A 15,820-nucleotide genomic window follows, 5' to 3' on the forward strand; every position below is an offset into this window, starting at 1 on the left:
TTGAGTGTCAGCAGGAAAGGAGACTGACCCACGAATATTTGTTTGGTTCCTTAGTTGCTGTGACTTCTTGGAAACCTGCCATTCCTCAATGAGCTCTGGGCAGCCATTGAGCCTGGCTTTTTTGACACTCCATGTGCTGTGTTCCTTCCCTTTTCTGTCTTCCCTCTTTGTTTTTCCTCAAAATGAGAACAGTTTTGTTTTGTTTTTGTATTAATGTAACGGTGCTCTATACTCGTTAAAAAATTCAAAGTATGGGAAATTACAGAGATTTCTAAGACTCAAGTAAGTCACCTGAAATCGCCTCCCCCGACTTAAGTCCTGTCAGTGTGGTGACTGTCCGCCTGGAAGGGTATCTGGGTGACAGACGACCTGCTCCCATCCTACCCCCAGGCCCTGTGCCTGCAGCCCGTGATGCTGCGCTCCTGGTATTGCACACTCACCTATGCAAGTGGACATTGTTCCCCATCAGGGAGAATGGATCTCCTTTGTCCTGATGGATGGCTGCAGAGGACTCCCGGGCTGCTGTGAGCCCAGCCCCTTCTGGCCCCTTGTACTTCTTCATCACCCCCACTATGGGCAGCTCGGAGAGGAGGAGCCGTGGGTAGATTCCAGAAGCATGGGCAGACACGCTGCCTCCTGCCCAGTGTGCCTGGGCCCAGGGGGCAGCTCTGTCTAACCTGCCTGTCTCTTCTGGGCAGGCAGAAGCTGGCCTTGCTCCGTGTTGTCGGGTCCCTTTCCAGCCCACAACCTGTCTAGTCTTTTCTGCCACCGAGTGGAAGTGCTTCCCAGTATTTCTGTTGTCCACGGGTCCACCGCTGTGTCAGCCCTGCTGCTGGAGGCCCCTCATATTCGCTGTTGGAGCTCCTGTTGCTCCCTGTCTTGCTCTGGAGGAACTGAGGTGGCCTTTGATGGGGCCCGCACTGTCATCATCTGGCGAGAACCTCTTATATCTGGCTTTGCTTGGGGAATGCCAGGTGTTGCCGCATTAACAGTTTGGCCAAAAGGAAGCAATGGTTCCTTTTGGCCAAACTTTTAGTGTGGTGGTGTGCCGAGCAGACTCTTGCTCTGTGCATCTTTCTGCAATGGGTTTCAGGCGTGTGGGGAAGAGCCCCCACTCTTTACCAGGAGATCATGCCCCCTGCCCCAAGCCTGAATGTGCTCACTGGTGCGGCCAGATGCAGGCCTGACATCACCCTTCGGACAGTTCAGTGGACCTTCAGCGCGTGAGAAGCCAGAGTGGCATGTCTCCTCCCAAGGCCCCAGCATGAGGGAAGTGATGTGCCCATTAGAGGGACACGTCACTTTGCTCCCCTGCCCAGGCACCTTCAGTAACCCCACCGCATCCTCCTCCTTGCCCTGGTTCTGGCCTTTTGGTTTGCCTGAGCTCCCCAAGCGCCCTGCCTCTGCTCATTGGCTCCTCCACGGGGCTCCGTGCTTCTCTGGTCAGCTGCAGTGTGGTGTTGGTGGGGGTCCATGGTCTGGGTCAGGGGGACCGACTTCTGGCCCCAGTGCTGGGCCTGGGATAGGTCAGTGCACCTCTCTGACGTCCGGCTTCTCCTTGGGAAGTGAGGACAGTGATGTCAGTCCGGTAGGGCTGTCAGCGTGGCCTTTCCTGCTCATTCCTGTCGGCCCAACCCTCGACCTCATGGCCCAGCTTTTGTCAGTGGTGCTTGGGACCAGAGTCTCAGCAGTAGTGCTCATGCTTGGGCACCTGCCAGTTCCTCCGCCAAAGGTTGGGGAGGGCATGGGCTGGATGAGGTGCTCAGCACCGAGTCCCGCTGCTGCACTCGCTCACTAGCTTCTGGTTTCTTCCTGTGCATTGAGAATCTAGAGTGACCTTTGGCGTTTGCTCTTTTTGGCTTGTTCTCCTAGGGTCCAGCCACCACTGTTGCCTTTTCAAGAACGGGGGAGTATTTTGCTTCTGGAGGTTCTGATGAACAAGTAAGTAAAGAATGATCTGAGGGGTCTCAGCTGATACTGAGCAGGACAGAACGGGGGGCCGAGGTGTCTTGGGGATGGACAGGCTGGGTTTCACCAGCTTCCTTGGTGGCTTTCAGCGATCTTGAGGCCTGGATCTTGGGTTGGGGCCCCCAGAGCTGGGCCCTGGCCTCCCCAGAGCAGGAGTGCTGCAGGTGCCGACGTGTGGCAGCATCTCAGAACCCTTCCAGCTCAAACCAGCGAGGGCAGGAAGTCTGGGTTACTGTTGCCGTGAGAAAGTTAAAACGTTCTCTTAGGAACTTCTTTCTCCTGATTATAGGTGGATAATTAGATAACTCTTGGATGCTTACTGCGGGCCTGGTAATGAGGGCAACATGGCAAGAGCGTCACCCCTCATTCAGTCCTCAGGGCAGCCGAGTGGGGCAAGCCTTCTCTTCAGCTGTTCTGTGGGTGAGGAAACCGAGTCTCGGCTGCAGCAGAGCTGGAGCCTGCGCTAGAGCCTGCGGTCTGTCGTCTGCCATCCTTTGCTCCTGTGCTGTCTGAGGGGGCAGCATTTTCCAACTCCAGGCTGCGGAGCGAGGACATGTGTGAGGAGGTCCTGTCCTGCCTTGTCACCCTGTCAGCCTGTCAGGCTGCCTGTCAGGCACCCTGGTGCCTCCTGCCCAGACTGCTCAGCCCTGATTACCTGCCTCCTGCGGGGCACCCTGTCCCTGGGGTCTGGCCCAGAGTCTGGCACCTGGGAGGCTCCAGGGCCGTTGAAGAGTCCACCCTTTGGAAATCTTTCTCCGGGTTCTGGCGCAGTGCTACTTGTCCAGAAAACCACACTTCCCTGAGGCAGGGAGGAAGGGGTGGCTGTTCCGAGCCACTGGTGACCTGGTGTGTCACCTAGAATGTTCATCCCACTGCTCCCGGGCCTCTCAGCTCTGACAGCTGTGCCTAGGAAAGTGCTGCTGGCCTCCCAGTGAGCGCCAGCCCCGGCCTGATGGACTGATTCTGGTTGAGTCTCTGCCAGTAAAGCAGAGGGCAGTTGGAGGCACAGCATGGCTAAGGGATGGCAGGCATCTTCCCATACCAGCACCGGTTCCTGTGCTGACCACACAAGGCAGGAGGAGGGCAGAGGGAACCCCTGAGCCTTCCCTGGGCATGGAGGCCTGGCTCATTGCTCAGAAGACTAGGGAAACTAGTACAGTAAATTCACACCATAAATAAAGTCCTGGCAAAAGAAATTCACATAGCACAAGAGGCAACCTGGTAGGAAGTAGGGCTTCCCCCACCCTGGCCCCTCCTTGGGCAGCCACTGCTGTCAGCTCCCTGGCTGCCTTCTGATTGTCTGCTCTGAGAGCCTTTTGGGAATGACATTTGACATTCTCTCTTCACCTTCCTGATAGCCATTCCCTGGCTCAGGACCATTCAGCAGTTAGGCTTGTGCAGTACACAGGACCCTATAAACAAGGGTGTGTGTGCCGATGTTCTTTTTGTAAAGGGGACAAGTGAGAGACCCTAGATGCTCATCAGTTGGGGAGCAATGAACAGTGGTGCTGCTCTGGGAGTGGCGAGCAGCCTCCCAAAGTACCAGGCTCGTGGCTGCATCCCGATGGGGCATGCATCCAGGGCACGTTGAATTTCCATCCTATGTGGATTCGTTGGTTTTTCTGTGGCCTCAGTTGACTACTGGCCACGATTCACAATTCCTGCCATCCTGGAAGTGGCCCTAGAGGAGTGCAGCCACGGGTGGCCCGCACCCTCCAGCAGGGAGCGCTCTTGCCCAGCTTTTGTTGGAGGAGCCTCAGGGCTTGAAGGTCCTCCCAGTGGGATGTAGAATAATGGACATGTTACCGACTTCTCCCTGGGGGCCAGTGTCTGTGCCAGACTGTCTCCTGTGAGCTTCATTGCAGCCCTGTGAGGTGGGAACTATGACCATCCCCTTTTCACAGATGAGGAAACTGAGGCACAGAGAGGTTGAGTCCCTTGCCTAGAGCCACACAGTAAGGGGTGGAGCCAGGATCTTAACCCTAGTTGTTTGGCTTGGAGTCTGTATCTGAACCACTTCTCACAGTGAAGCCAGCCAGGCCCCCACCCTAAGGAACTTGTATTTTAGTGGGGAGACAGTTGGTAGACAAGGAAAAGGGACAAAGATTAACTAACTACCGACTCTGATGCCTTGAAGGAAATAAATAGACGGCTGTGATAAAAACTAGCAGGAGGGCCAGGGAAGGCCTCTCTGAGAAGGTGGTATTAGAGCAGACACTTCAGCCTGAGGTGCCAGCTACACAGAGCTTGGGCCTGGGACATCCCAGGCCCAGGGAGCAGCCAGTGCAGAGGCCCAGTGGTGATAGTGACTCTCCATCCTGGTGGAGCACCTGATCCTCTCAGGGCCTGTTCAGAGATGGGGCTGGTCCCAGAGGGAGTGGGGTGCCAGGTGGGGATCACAATCCCACCACTGGCCCAGAACTTTGGGGGTAGCCTCTGGGCCCATTTTCTCCGTGGAGGAGGACTGGTAAGGGGTTTTTCTCCCCCTGATTCTGTGTGCTTATTGGTCTCGGCAGGTAATGGTTTGGAAGAGTAACTTTGATGTCAATTACGGAGAAGTCCTAAGAGTGCAGAGGCCCCCGGCCACGCTGGCCAGCTCCTCCAGGACTCTGGTAAGTGGCTTGACGGCATGCATATCCTGAGCCCTGTGACTGGTGGGCTGGGTCATGGTGAGTAACACTGGGCTCGGGGACGGTAGGGCTGCTGCAGGCTTAGGCCGGTCACGGGGAAGAGACCCTGGTAAGATCTCATCATTTACCAAACCTTAGGCGCTTGTGGTGCTTTGTTTCCAATCTAGAATGAACACACGAGACATGAAGAGGCTGTTAGCGCACACTGCTGGGTGTCTAGGCCCTGTACCGTCTGGTGGGGGACTATGCTGTAGGCTGTTGGTTTCCATGCTGTAGGCCGTTGGTTGTTTGAGGCCTGAGGGAAGGAAGGACCCATCCTTTGCTGAGCCTTGAGCTCGATGTCGGGTTCCTAGAGGGTGTGGGGCCTGAAGCCATAACTGGGACAAATGGGAAGGGCCCCAGCCCTGTTGTTCTTACTTCCTTTTTTTTTTTTTTTTTTTTACCATGGAAAGGAAGTTCCTCAGCCACAGACCATTTTTAGTACCTTTGTTGGTAAAAGGGCATTCAGTGTTCCTGAATTAAAATAGTTAATATTTTTTGGACAAATATTTGGGGGAAAAAAGATAACTGATACCATCTCACTGAATAAGGTGACATTCAGCCTTGGGTAAAATAAACGGTGAAGCCAAGGAGGTGGAACTGTGAGGGTTGTAAGCTCCAGTGGCCTCAGGCTGCTTAAATCTCTCCCTCCTGGACCTTAAAGGCAGCGTGGCCTCTCCCACACGCGGAAACTGGCCTGAACAACAGGAAGCGGCTTGCCCAAGGTCCCCAGCAAGTCAAGGTTGGCCCAGAATAGAACCAGGAAGCCTCTGAGTCCATCCCGGGGCTTTCTTTGGCTCCAGCAGAGGGCCCTGCCCCGCCCACGCCCCATCCTGTGTGTTGGGGCTTCTTCTAGGAACAGATCAGGTTGGGATTTAAAGCTTTTCTTCCAAGGGTTGCCCTTGGCCCAGAGGTTTTGTTCTCCCTCCACATTTGCTAAGGAGTGGCCGGTTCTCAGCTTTTGGGTTTGTTGGGGGGCACGGGGAGGGGGTGGTTGGGTTGCACGGTGGTGTGCTTGCTGCCATTTCATCTTCCACCTAGAAAGGCATCTTCTAAACTGTGGAGTTGGGATCCTCTGGGGTCCATGCCCACTTCCCGACAGCTTCCCGTCTCTTGGGTGTTTACGGCGAGCCAGGCCCTGCCGAGGCCTTTACGTGTACTGCCCTGTATATTCCTTACCTCATCAGGATGAGTGGGTAAAGTTACTGCTCTCACTCACAGAGGAGACACTTGGGGCTTAGTTGCCTGCCCTGGTGCCTGGACCTGGGGACCCACCATGCTGGTCCCTCTGAGCAGGGCTGAGTAAGCTAGAAACTACAGGTGGCAGAGGGCTGCCTGGAAGCTCTTTCCCACCCTGGGGGAGGGCCCTGCCACCTGTCTCTTGGGAATGGTTAGTAATCACCAGCAAGGGGAGAATCCCATGCTCCTTTTCTTGTAGCTATTGAGAAAGTAACTTGGACACGCTGCCTCTTGTCCCTTCAGCCCTAGCTCAGAGACGGGGTGTGGGGCACCTTTGCTTCCCATAGCTGTGGGGCCTGATCATCTATGACGAAGGATGTGGGGTGGGGAAAGCCAGCAGGACAGGGCAGGGTAGGGCCTGGGTGCTCAAACCATCAGCCGGGCTCAGGAAAACCATTTGTTCCTGTATTCCCCTCTGCCCAGTGGGCATCACCATGTTGGGCTCAAATTGGGGAAGGGGTGTGGGCTCTGGCTGTGTGGTCCCAGGTAAAGCACCCACTCTTTGCAAGCCTCCATTTCCACGATGGGACCCGAATACACTCACAGGCTCTGAGGACCCCATGTGTGATGTAGGTGACCTCTGCTAACCTATGAAGTGACTTGACTTGTTAATCCTAAAATCATTCTTCGTTTGGGGCTTTTTCCTCATTTGTCTCAGGCCCCTTTGAGACTCTGAATTGACCTATAGGTCCTCCTCCAGACGCACTGTGTCCACACACGCATACCACCGGTGTACCCTTGCAGGGGCTGCTCTGATCTCAGGACTCCCAGGTCAAGAGGAGAGCTGGGGAGGCTGTTTTGTTTTGTTTTGTTTTGTTTTATATATGTAACATAAAATTCATCATTTTCCCTATTTTTAAGCATACAGTTGAGTGGCATTAAGTACATTCACACTGTTGGGCAACAATCATCACCATCGTACACAGAATTTTTTCGTCTTCCCAAACTGAGGCAAGCTAGTCAGTATAGCACGGCTCAGTGGCTAGATCTTCCCCTGAGTTGGGAAGGCAAGCTGACGAGTATGGTCTTGCCCGTCCTGCCCCAGGGCTTCCCTGGCGCCGAGATAGTACTGGTGACCGATTCTGTGGCCAGCCGGGGTGTCTCAGCTCCTCAGGGAGCCCAGGAGCTGTAAGTTCAGGGAGCCCCCACCCGTCTAGCTCTGTCCACATTACCATCCTTCCAGCAACCCGGGGGTTCTCAGCCTCGGCACGTCGATTCTTTGGGCCAGATGAATCTTGACCCAAAGAAATCCTGTTCATTGTAGGATGTTTGGGAGCATCCCACTAGCTGCCGGTAGCATCCCCCGCCCCCAGTTGTGACAGTCACAAATGTCTTCAGACATTGCCAGATGTCTCCTGGGGAGCAGCACTGCTCCCAGTTGAGAATCACTGCAGTAACTCCTGCCTTGGAGTGAGCCCAGAAAGGGGGCTGCTGCAGCAGCAAGAGGAGGGTGGGAATGTGGGCATGGCTGTCAGGGTGGGAGGAGCTTAGGGGGGGCACTGAGGACTCCGGAGCCTGTGCTCCTGCTTGATGGGCCAGATCTGGGCTCCCCGCTAACAGCTGTGGCCCAGGTCTCTCAGCCTGACTTTCTAACACAAGCCCATTTTGTAGAAATGTCGTTTGGCTTATCAAACTGTGGAATCTTCTATGGGGATGGTAAACAACAAAAAAAGACCTTGAGCAACTTGGTCTTCTTCACTACACTTGGAATGTATTCTTACCCTTCCTGCCTGTGGGCTTCCCGGGCTCTACAGTAGTACCTGGTGAGTGATTTGCTGGCTTGGCTTCTCAGAGAGCCCACGAGCACCACCACCGTGCCCAAGGAGCTCTCAAACCTGAAGGCCCCTCCCCCTTCAGCTCTGTCTGCACACAGTCTCAGATTCTAATGCTGCACAAGTCACTCCTGCACGTTTGGGGATTTTAGGAAGCACGTTGGACCAGGTGCTGGATCTTGAATTCTGGACCACATGCCTATTAGAGTTTGACAGTTTAAAGCCAGAGGGGCAGACCATGGCAAGGGCAGCCCTGTGGGCCTGTGACAGCCCCTGCCCTGGACCCCTGCCCTGACTGTGGCATTCAACTCCCGCTCTTGGAATGAAGGCCATCCTTGAGCCCACTCTGAACAGAGCTCTGTTCACTGCCGGAGCTATTTTCAACCTCTGGTTGAAATTCACAGCTTATTTTTAGACACATTTCATGTTGAAAAGCAAAAGCCATTTCCCAGCCCTTCAGAATGAGAATAATGGGTTCCATTTTCCCTCTATTCTTGGCTGAGTTGCGATGAGGAGGGATTTCAGGGCTGTGGCTGGGGCGCTTTCTCTGCTTGGAAGCCTGCAGAGGAAGGACTCCAGCCCATGCGCTGGGCTGAGGGTGGGCAGGAAACTTCGTGGTCTGCCCCACGACGCGCTGCATGGCTGGAGGAAGGTTGCAAGGTTTCAAGCAGATGAGCCGCCTCCCAGAGGGGCTTGTGTGGGGCCCCACGAGGGGCTTGTGCTGGCGTTTTCAAGGGGCTCCTGTTTAGCTCTGTTCCTGCTACAGCCCTCGTCCTCTCGCCCTCTGTGCTCATCCTCACCGTTCTCATTCCCTCCTGCTGTCTCTGCTTTTTGGTCTGTCCCTGAGGCTATGGACCACTGTGTCTTGGCTGACCTTGGATTTGCATGTGCCCCCCAAGTCCCAGCCACTATAACTGACTTCTGCCTCAACCACAGAAGCATTGTAAAACCATTTTTAATAGCAAAGATGCATCTATTCTGATATAATCTTATTCTTGTCCTCTCTTCAAACATCTGAGCCTGTTATGCAATTGAGAAGGAAGGTTGTGCTGGGTGGGGCGGGAGTGGAAGAAGGCCGAATTCTAGGTAATTCAGTAAAAGTAAAAAACCACTTCCTGAGTTCTCTGGGCTGGCTGCCCTCCAGTTCAGAGAACCTTGAGGTCTAGGGCCGAGGGCTTTTCTCCACTCACCTCAAATGGGGAGATGCCAGGTCCTCCTTCGGGAGATTTCACGAGGTGGTACATGCTAAGCAGGCACTTGGAACTGTGCCCAGCATGTGGCAAGTGCTCACCAAGCTTTAGCTATTTTTAAAATGTTCCTTTTCCTTCCTCTGTCCAGCAGAGCTAGGCGAGTCCCCTGCCCGGGCAAGGGACTTAATGTGCTCTAAACCTGCTGCGGTGAGGGACAGCAGGCGGGGGTGGGGGCCCTTCTGACCGGGTCACATTTGAGGTTGACTCCGCTCAGCAGACTGTCCCTGTGAGGTCCACTGTGGCTTCTGGACTCTTGCGGGTGTCATTTGTGCTTCCTGATGAGTAGCCCAAGTCCTCTCTGCTCGCAGACACAAAAGCAAATCCATGAGGTGGGTGGAAACAGGCCTCTTTTCCCCCCCTCACCCTCTGACTCCTCAGGGCATGGTGCCCAGGACCCCCTGAGACTCTGTGCTAGGACTGTCCCCAGGAAGAGGAGGCCAGGTTAGCCAAGGATATCTGGTCCAAGGCCTCAGCCTTCCCTAAGGACGGCCTGTTTCTTCTTCCTAGTTTCTCTGGTTCTGAAGGGGGAACCCCAGACACCCCCTGTGCCCCCTTCAGCTCCCACATTTCCATTTTGGGGCGCTATACAGAGTGGGCTTGACTTAGGGATTCTTGGGCCCTGATCCCTGGCCCAGAGAGTCTTGGCACTGGATCTTGCCCCACGCTGAGGATCTGGGAGTCCCAGGTGGCGTTTGCTCAAGATCTGGGTTCTCATGCAGGCACCTGGACTGAGAAGTCATTGGGTCAAGTTTGGGGAAGGGACCCGTTTCCACCTGCCTCATAGATTTGCTTTCTCGCTTGGGAACTTGGATGACTTGGGTCTTTTACTGAGAATACACATTTCTGGCTGGCATTTGCTTTTTGTAGTGAGGAGAAGTGTGGGTTGGTAGATGGGGCATTGTGAACCCCAAGTGTCTTAGAGGGGAGCCTCTCATTTCTCCACTTGAGGCCAGTTCTGGCTCTGAGTTCTCCAAGCTGTTGCAAGGGGCTCTTGGCAGCAGATCCTCAGTTAGAGGATGCCAGGCACACAGGCATCTTGGAAAAGTGTTGGTTTCATGGGACCCAGACTCCTAACACGTTGGCTGACCTTGCCTTGGGCTCGGGGCATCTGTGGGGGTTGAGATGTGCCTCTTAATGTGCTGGGGGCTCTCACTCTGCTGCACCCTCTGGCTGAATAGCTGGCCTTCCACAGTCTCCTTCATCCATGTGAACGAGAGCCTGGTGAGAAACACAGGAAAGCAGACGCTCCCTGGCCCCTCCCAGTACCTTCTTGCCTGGTTTGGCCATTGTTGGGCCTGGCAGGGCCTGGGCCTTGGGGGCTGACTTAAGAACAGTGGGGACTTTGTTTTCATGTTTCCTGGGACTTAGTGGATGACTCCCATGGGATAATTCATTCCTGCCCACTGTGCTGCACAGAGGAGAAACCTGAGCTCAAAGGTCAACTGCTGGTGAGTGGCCCAGGTACCAATCAAGCCTGTGCCCTTGGGTCTCAGCCCTTTTGTTAGCAAAACTAAGAGACCCTGGACTGGAAACGATCAAGAGGTATTCTCCCCATTTCTCAGTGGGCATCCTAGCCTCCTCAGCCCTTGGGACAGATATGCAAGCCCAGCATAGGACAGACTCTGGTGACTCAGAAACAGCTCTTCCTCACTTTTGTGTGTGTGCGCTTGTGTTGAGTCCTGGCAGCACCACCTTGGGGCCTCTGGTGTCTGCATGCCCCTCACCCTTTGTGAAATTTGACTCCCCATTGCTGGTCCCCGTTATTCCCCCCACTAAGACCCTGAGGTTCCTGTCCTGTGAGGTGTCTCCAGATCACCTGGAATGGCCTGGGGCTGGGCACAGTACAGGGGAACAATAAGAGACCCGGCTGGCCAGGTGCTTCCTGCGGTGAGGACAGCAATCTTACAAGGATGGCTGCCCTGGAGAGGATTCTCGGGCAGCCCTACTAGGGAGGTGGATGATGCTGGAAACTTCTGGCTCTGGGAGCCACTTTAAGAGCTTGGCTGGCAGTATTGCCCCTGTATCCTGTTCCAAGCCGAGGCTGGGGCCTGGCTGGATGTGGCACATCTCTCCTGTAACCTCAGACAGGTCATCTGGATTCTCTGTATCCTGATTTCTCCCCCCAGAGTACATTACTTCTCTGGGCATTTTCCATTTTACCGGCTCACTCTGCAAAAGACCATCCTGCAGGGGTGAGGGCAGGGCAGGGCAGGGCAGCCGCCACAGCCTTTGCTGACCCTGGGCGATAGAGGTGCTCAGACAGATGCCTCACTCCACGCTCAGATTGCATTTTACCCATCTTTACCTGAATGGAAGTCGTGGAAAGTGCTCTAGGTTTCTTAGTTTCCATGGGAAGACAGAGGAGACTAGAAATATAGAAGATTCAATATTTGTCACCAAAGTGCGATATTTAAAGAAAGTTTCCTGCTTGAAACAGAGAACCCTTGGACAGTAGCTGATGGGTAATGTGGCTGTGCATGGTCGAGGAGCACCAGATATTCGACGCCTCTAGCAGAGGGGCTTCCTGGGCCCAGGGATCAGAGTGAGGGGCTGAGCCCTCCCCGCTGACCTGTTGTATCCAGTACTGGGAGGCAGGCGGGATGCCCTCTCCTTTCCTTCCAGAGGCTACAACTGACTTACTGGGAGGTGGGTCAGGGCTGCTACCAGGCACATGTTAAATAATTACTGTGTTTACAAGAAGGGAGGGGTTGCCTTTGACAAGCACGAGAACAATGTTTGCAGAAACGCATCAGGCAGAGTTAACTGGGCTTCCTGGCAGTGGAGTGAGGAGACAGGCCTTTTACCATTTGACATTTATTGTAGCAAGCCTCTTGCAGTGGTTCTCAAACCTTAGTGTGCATCAGAATCACCCTAAGGGCTTGTTAAAATTTAGCTTGCCCCGTCCCCGGAGTGTCTGATTCAGTAAGGAATTTACATTCCTAACAAATTTCTAGGTGATGCCGTTGCTGCTGGTTGGTTGGAAAACAGTCTAGCCGATTGACACCCTGGCATCGCGGGCAGGGAGGTGGCTGGAGAGAGAGAGTGAGTCTCTGTCCGTCTTAGGAAGTTTCTGTGGCTCATGGGGGCTACAGCTTGGGAGAGGCACCTGGAGAATTGCTGTCCCTTCAGCCCAGTTTGGAGCACTGTAGTCTTCCTCTTTCCAGAAGAGGAAAAGCGGTGTGGTTGCTTCTGATCTTGGTGCGGTGCTAAAAGAAATCCCAGTGCTGCCCTTTAGGCTTTTTAGACCTAAAGGCACTCTTTAAACCCACTGAGCTCTGTTTACAACTGGGCAGGCAGATGTGTGGTTTTATTACCAGCCAAGGACATCAGTTAGAGGACGGGACCCAGGGCAGCCCTCCGTGGGCCTCTGCCGGGCCTGTCGTCCTCTCTCAGCTCCTGTCCTGGCCATTAGTGCTGCTGCATCGGTTCAGTCATCAGTGCTTGAATCCATGTTCTCCAGGCCACCTGCCTCCTGCATTGTCCTCAATGTCCACCTCTTAACCTGCAGATGGGGGTGCCTAGGTCACCTCCCATCCTCCAGAGTCTGCTGGGCCTTTAGGGAAGCTGGCGGGTGAGTCTCTGACACCTGAGCTTGAGACGGCCTGGGTGCTTGTGGCCCAACATTTTAACCCCCAGGTGGAGGTCTTCTTTGTAGAGCCTTTTGGGGAAGTGCCTCCAGGTAGCAAGAGCAGGAACAAGCCCTGAAACAGCGATGACCGCAGTGGCACCAAGAGGATGGGGCTGTGGGATGGGGCAGTAACTGAACTCCCTTCTCTGAGCTGCCCTTTTGAGGGGCTGATGGTAGTTTCCCGCCACTGGAAAATTCCCATCCCTTTCACAAGGTCCCTATCCAGAGGAGAATGGCACAATTCTTAGGAAGGAAGGCCTATTAATGACTTAAACCAACAGGGGACGTAGTCTCAGAAATCCAGGGCAAGATGTATTAAGATAGTCACTGTGGAATCCAGACAAAGCCTGGACGCCCTTGTGTCCAGCCCTGCATGCATCGGGACACACCTGGTGTGTGAACCTGGGCGCTCACACACACCTGTGAGAGCTCTCATCTCTTTCAAGGGACTCAGAGCTGTTTTGGGTTTCCTTTCCCCCTGGCAGCCAAAGCTTGGGTTCAAGGTCAGTGGAGATCCCACAGTTGCACATGGAGAATTGAGCCCAAATCACAGGACAGTGGGGTCTGGACATTGTGGTGCTTTACTGCAAGGCACACACAACCCTGGGCAGGGCACACCGCATGCCTCAGAGTGCCTTTGTTTCAGCCCTGGGGCCACTGCAGTGATGCTACCATTTTGGTGACAGAGATGATAAAACATCCACAGCCTGGTTAGGCCACACTGACAAGTCCCCTCTCCACAGAGAGCCAGCAGAGGCCATGCATGCGAAGTAGAGAGGGTGGCATCTGAGAGATTGCCTGCCTGCCTGCCTGCCTGCCTGCCTGCCTGCCTGCCTCCCTCCCTCCCTCCCTCCCTCCCTCCCTGCCTGCCTCCCTCCCTCCCTCCCTCCCCTTCCATGCTGCTTTTAAACCTAGAAACCTGAAAATGGAATAAATGAGCCACAGGTGGAAATAGACCCAGTTGCTTAAATCTGACTGATTTTTTGGCTCCACCCCCCTGTTCCCCAGCAGAACCGCGCTCCTCCTTTTAGTCTCTTTGCAGATGGCACCTCCTCCATGCAGCCTTCCCAGGAAGGGCAGCAGCTTGTGAAATCTTCCTGCTCCACCTACCCAGAGCACTCTGCTTGGTGGAGCAGCCCCTCTCTGCCACGGTCAGTTTTTCACAGGCCGAACTTGTTGCCCTGGAGGCCTGGGGCCTTGGTCTCCATGTGGTGCCCAACATGCGTCTGGACACCTGAGCAGAATGCTCAGGAAACCAGAGTTCAGTGGACACATTCTGCTGTCTGTGGGCAGTGTGGGCTGAGTGTGTGAGGCTAGAGGCAGGCTCTGGCGCTTTCCTTTTGCCATGTTTGATGGTCCCAGGCTAAATGAAGGAAACCACTTTCTCACCTGGTTTGTCAGTTTGGGGGCAGGTGGTAAGGAGTGGTGTGGGCAGTGGAGGGTGGGAGAATCTATATGTCTGGACTAGAAGTTTTAGTCCTTCTTTTCATTTTCAATGGAAAAAATCCCTTTTCAGCTTGTATTTTCCAGATTGGATGGCAGCGTTGCCCATGTGGTGTAAGGGTGTTGGATAATGCTTGTGTTTATGTTCTCATTGGTTACCATGGAAAAAATCAGAATAGATGGTTTCCATGGAGATTATCTTAAAATTAGTTTCTTTGAAGGTCCAGACATTGCTGCAGGGTTCACTGAATGCTTTTGGTGCCATCGGGGCTTTCTCTATGGCAGTGCCAAAAGCTGGTCTGAACGTTTGTGGATTCAGCCTAATTTGCCTCCTGTGCTTGAAAGTGCCAGAACACCAGAGTGGGGGTGATCCTGTGCCTCACCTTCCTCCTGGGGTCCCGCTTGCCTGGCCTCAGCTCCACAGCTCATTCAAGTAGCCTGGAGCTTTTATTTTTTTACCAACAACAAAAAATACCCTTTGTATTGTGGAAATTTTCAAGCTAGCCCAAAAAGTAGAGAGAATAATATAATGAACCACCGCCCCATGTATCCTTTACCTAGCTTTAGCATTTTGCTGATCTTATTTTGTTCATCTCCTCCCACCCTTTTTTAGAAGTTGGAATATTTTTGTTTAATCCAGATATGTTACCCTAAATAAAGACTTTTCTGGGTTAAATAACTTCAGTGCTCTTATCACATCCAACAAAATTAATATTTCCTTAATATCAGATGCTTAGTCCATGTTCACATTTTTCTGCATTGTGTCAAGAATATTGTTTTGTGTTCTTTGTTCAAATAGGGACGTGGGAGCCTTTGAAAGCCCACGTCTCCCCTCCTCAGCGTGGTCCTGCTACGTGGAGAGGTTGAGCACCCTTAGCTTAGCGCTGCAGTGGGGCCGGGCCAGGCGGAGCCTTGGGGCTCCACCCTCCCACTGTCCACAAGGGAGAGTTGTGTACTCTGAGCTCCAGGACGCCCTTGTCCCAGCCTGGAGATGTGTCAGCATAGGTGGGCCAGCTACTGCCAGCTGTCCTGGGGCAGGCGTCCGCTGGGGTGCGCTGTCCCTCTTCACAGTCTGCAAGGGGAGGGAGGGAGAGGGGTGATGTAACCTTGATTCACAACAGCTGTGTGCAACTTCATTTTCCAGGAAAGGGAGGCTGTGAGACACCGGGGTTGGGGTTGGGGGAGGCAGCCTCCCTCGGCTCCTCCCTGGGCAGCACCAGGGTGAGGGCTTTGGCTCATCGGAGGCCCGCTGCCTCTGCGGGGTAGGCAGAGCCGGTCCTGGTTATCTGTCTTGACAGGCTCTGCTCCTGTCCCGAGATGCTGCACAAAATATGAATTGCCGAGTGGTGGGAGTGGTGCCCGGGGCTGGTTGGTGCCTCTAACACTCTCCATTGAACTAAGTGCAAGGAGAGTTTAAAATAGCCAGCCTTTGTTCCCGAGGTTTTAAAAATTCAACTCCAGTAGTTACAATGAGCTGTCTTCAAGTGGATCTATAAATAAACTGCTACTGTTCCTCTTTGTCACCGAGAGCTTCGGCGGCTTCCAGAGACGTCGGCTCTGCCGCTCATCTTCATTAGATGCCTCTCATCTGTGGGGCAGCTGCGGCCATCAGCAAGCCGGGCTGACACGCAGAGTTTGTAATGACAGCCACACGTTCCCTTTTAAAGAGCCACAGTGCCAAGCCACCGTGCCCCATGATTGACTACACAGGGAACGATGTAACTTTGCATTGGAGAAACCTGGCAGGGAGGTCAGCATCACCATTGATTGAGGTCAACATCACTGATATGTAAGATATATAAGACCTGTCTGATATATAAGACCTGTCTGTGTGAGCCCTGTGGTGTCATG

At 53.8% G+C, this 15,820-nt stretch overlaps 1 protein-coding gene across 1 annotated transcript in view; it reads left to right on the top strand.

Moving 5' to 3' along the window:
• The window catches only part of POC1A (POC1 centriolar protein A), a 73,376-nt gene that overhangs the window by 24,334 nt on the left and 33,222 nt on the right, over nt 1-15,820 (top strand). Inside the window, exons 8-9 of the mRNA XM_082639219.1 lie at nt 1,873-1,941; nt 4,485-4,580. Of these exons, the coding sequence (XP_082495345.1) occupies nt 1,873-1,941; nt 4,485-4,580 (165 nt within the window). The remainder of the gene's footprint in view (nt 1-1,872; nt 1,942-4,484; nt 4,581-15,820) is intronic.

Source organism: Mesoplodon mirus (genome assembly GCF_964341445.2).
Source record: "Mesoplodon mirus genome assembly, chromosome: 12".
Classification (NCBI taxonomy): domain Eukaryota; kingdom Metazoa; phylum Chordata; class Mammalia; order Artiodactyla; family Ziphiidae; genus Mesoplodon; species Mesoplodon mirus.